Raw genomic sequence first — 4,018 nt, 5'->3', positions numbered from 1 at the left:
TGCCCGGAATGTTAACTGACAGCAACATTATCTACGTGGCAGTCAATTCTCTGGCAGGTTTCAGATGTGTCATAGGCCAGTGATCCAGCCTCGTATCTCGATAGACTTAAAGCAGCTAAGCTGATATGTTAAAAAACAGTGTGCTGAGCCTATATCAGAATTGTTTTTTTTAATGTGGCTTTTTCTTCCCATGATGAACACTGGAAATGCCTTTAGATATATTTAGCTAGTTTAGAAACTATTTATTAGATATTTATCCTTCAAACAAAAACTCTAAGTTATTTTACAAGTGAACACAGCATGAAGCGAACATGAAGATTAAAGTGCTTTGGAAGCATAGCTTAGTCTTTTTAAGTTTATGCTTATTTCCATATTGTAACCTGTATTCTACGATAAATATCTGAATTAAACTGAACCAACCAGATGACCCTCAGGCTGGCCCTGATTAGATTCAAGTCAGCCGACAGGTGACCTCGTCTTCATTTTCATTATTTTGCTCACTTTCTTCTATAAGGCAAGGGAAAGGCTTATTATTGTACACTACTGTGCACTGACAAAGCTCAAACAATTACATCCCAAAACTCCACCTGACGTAGTGACTCTATACCTTCTGCTCCGGTAGCAATGCATCCTTCCAATCATATCTCATCTGTCAGTCAACATGAAGCCACCACACAATGTTAACGTGGGTGTAATAGCTGCCCCCAGCCCAGTGTGACTATTAGCCTCCTCCTACAGTCACTACTTGACCTACACGGATTCTTTGTTCACTCTTTAACCCATTCACACAGAATGGAATCAAATTTTATTCTTTCCTAATTCCACACATCAACAAGCCGCTGAAAACACCCACGCAATCTGACAAAAAGGCTACGCAGCTGTTTCATGAATGACAGCACAATTAAAGCTAAAATAATATAAAAATAATTTGAAAAAAATCCCTTTTACTGTACAGTCTCAAGTAAAGGAAGCTAAGTGAAAGTTTCTGCTAGCCAAAAATTGTGATACTATTCGTTTGGGCTTTGCAGCTCCGTGTACCTCATACTTCTGTGCGTACGTGGTCATGAGTGTATAATCTACGCAGTGTAGTAGCCTCTAATTGTTCATCTAGTTTGCCTAATCATTAAGCTACTTAACCAATTAGAATACTATTATATCACATTGAACAACTTTACATAATTGCGTCTTTGAAATATTAGGAACATCGACATATTTATTTGGCTTGTAGAGGACTGAAATATTACAGATAACATTGTCTAACTTTCTCCTTTTCTTTTTCTTTCTTTTTAAATATGGCTCTTAATACACTGACTTTCCGAGTTCCCAAGTGAAAGTCACTTTAAAAACTAATGAAGCTTACTTGAAGTAGAGAGGTTCTTTTCTGATTTGGTCAAATGTATGACAGGTGTTTGACAGCACTTAAAACTTAGGGATTAATCTACACAGGCCCTTTGTGGTCAACTACTTTCAATCTATTATGAAGTGTGTTTGTCGAAGTTTCTCACTTGGCCAGCAGAGGGCACTTCATACACCTCTGCATTGCTAAGGGAGCAAATGCAGAAGATGCAGACACACAGTGTTTACCCCAAATCAGGCAGAGCCCCACAGATCTGTTTTTGAAAAGTCACAGAAATATAGAAAGCATGGGACCGTGTCACAGGGGCCTCATCTGGAAAGCCAGGAGTATGCGTGAAGTCAAACGAGGAGGGGAGGAGCACGTATTATCTGTCTCCTGGATGAATCTTCAGCTCCCATCTCTTCCCATGGTCCTTCCCCCTTTTCCAGCTCAGTGGTGATTGGCTGAGTTTCATTACACATAGTACAAGATTCCATTTCCAAGTCAACTGGGTGAGCTTGTATCCTTCAATTCTGCATTTATTCTTCTGTCCTAAAGCCCTGGGCAACCGAACAAAGGATGCTTCAAACCTCACCAAAGAGCAGAAATAACAGTTGTCAGTGTGACGCTCAGCTCTGCCGTGGGACCACCTTCTTGGGATTTGGGATGCATGGTTTCCACTGTCCCAGAAATAAAGTATCACATAGTACTGTCCTCTGTTTGGTTGTAGCAAACTCAGTAGCCTGAGGCTGTGTGGTGAAGGGGAAAATATCTATCTTTTTAATTTCAGCTGCAGTAAAAATAATTAAGACATCTTTTATCAAGGGGCTACTAGCTAACCTTTCTTTAGAAGGTCTTGATTTTTGCAAAATCATTGCGAAACCCTGTGTCTCTTCCATGTTTATCTTTTCTACCAGCTCTGGTTTCATGTTGAAAAGATACAAAGGATTGTGTCTGTGTGTGTGTGTGTGTGTGTGTGTGTGTGTGTGTGTGCTCGCATAGTTTGAAAAGGGGAACGCCTTTATCCTTAAGAGAAAAAAAAACGCTGAATCGATTTCCACCTCTTCCCATAGTGTTTTGCTTGTTTTCCATTAATCTCTCTGCCTGTGGCTCCCTTTGGGTCAAGGGTGTTCTAGAGTTGACAGGTAAGAGGGAAGGGGTCCCTCAGCAGCAATACTACTTTGAGATGGAGACGCGCTCAGTGAGTCCTCACCCAAAAGGATCATAAACTTACTGGGTTAAGTCAAGCTAATCATTACTCCCAAGCTGCCTCGGGTTTTGTGTCTGCTCATATATATGTTTTGTTTTGTTTTGTTTTAGCTGCACCATGTGTGATTCCTTGTGCCATTTTCTTTTGTCTATTATTTTTCGTGGTGACCCTGAGCTATGTCTTCCTCCTCAACTCCGACACTATTCAGCCTTCGCCGTCTTCTTCACTTTGCCGATGTAGGCCTCAAAGAAGAAATGGCAGAAGAGCACAAGGTAGCTGAGGTACATGAGTAAGGACCAGAAGATGTTCTGAAAGTGGGAGTAACACTAGTCATTGTCATGCTGCATCCAGTTGAAGACCAGGTAGTTAATGATACAGCCCATCATCATCTGAGTGATCTGGGATAAGGTGATGAACATGGCAAACTTCCGGGAGACGCGGAAACCCGCAGCCCGCAAGGCATAGTAAAAGTACATGACGGCGTGCACGCCATAGTTCATAGTCATGTACCAACCGCCCCCAGCCACCATGTCTTTGTAGGAGTACCACGAGTACAGCAGCACAGTGATGTGGTGGTACAAGTGCAGGAAGATCAGCTTCTGCTTCCTCAGAATGATGAATATCGTATCTCCTAGTTCGGGTGCTTTGCTGAGTACAAATGCATAAGCCCAGAATTTGCTGACAGGTCCAATGTAAAAACTCTGGTCACAAACTGACTGCTTCAGGCCTTTGGTCATCAAAATGGACACCATGTAAGCACCAGTTCGAAGAGCACCGAATATACTGAAGACGGCCAGAGTCAGCGACCAGAGCACTAGCGGCTTCCGCAGGTCAAACTTCGCTCGCTTGTTCATCAGATGCCGACCACCAAATATGAAGGCAGCGTACAGCGCAGAGAACAGGAAGGACTTCTTCCAGTTTTCCTGCATCCATTGGATGGCTTCATTCTCGTTGAATTGCTTTTCGAATTCATATTCTTGTAAAGTCAACACTGACATGTTCATTGGGGCTGATCTTCGGAGTCGCTACGTGCTCTCTGCGCCTCAGCTCCCAGCTCCTGGCTCAGGGGCTCTCCTCCTGGCGTCCGCATCCACCGCAGGAGGAAATGAATGCCTTGCAGTCTTAGTCACATTAGAACCATTCTAAATCAGGACAGTGCAATGATCTGTCGAGGCTAGACAAAAAGGCAACACCAAGCAATCTGGGCATGAATGCTTGAAACAAGGGTGTGGACTAATGAACATGATGACAAAGCTTATGTGGAAACTAAAAGAGTAAACCTAAATGAGAAACAAATTGGACATTGTGTGTGTATATATATATATATACATGTATATGTGTATATGTATATATATATAGAGAGAGAGAGAGAGAGAGACAAAGAGAGAGACAGAGAGAAGGAAAGAGAGATGAGAAGAAAGACAGGGAGAAAGATTGATGCTGTGCTTATGTGCATGTGCAAATACACACCA

The 4,018-nt window shown here is 42.3% G+C and overlaps 1 protein-coding gene across 1 annotated transcript; it reads right to left on the bottom strand.

Moving 5' to 3' along the window:
- Window positions 1–1,275: 1,275 nt before the first annotated feature.
- Window positions 1,276–3,650, bottom strand: LOC121134770 (elongation of very long chain fatty acids protein 6-like). The gene is given in 1 exon segment (XM_040733343.1): window positions 1,276–3,650. A coding segment is annotated over 1 exon segment (804 nt). The 5' UTR covers window positions 3,551–3,650; the 3' UTR covers window positions 1,276–2,746.
- Window positions 3,651–4,018: the final 368 nt, after the last annotated feature.

The sequence above is a fragment of the Mesocricetus auratus genome, unplaced genomic scaffold (genome assembly GCF_017639785.1).
Source record: "Mesocricetus auratus isolate SY011 unplaced genomic scaffold, BCM_Maur_2.0 Super-Scaffold_100030, whole genome shotgun sequence".
NCBI classification, from domain to species: Eukaryota; Metazoa; Chordata; class Mammalia; order Rodentia; family Cricetidae; genus Mesocricetus; species Mesocricetus auratus.
Note: the sequence above shows the minus strand (reverse complement) of the source record. Positions and strands in the feature narration are given on the sequence as shown.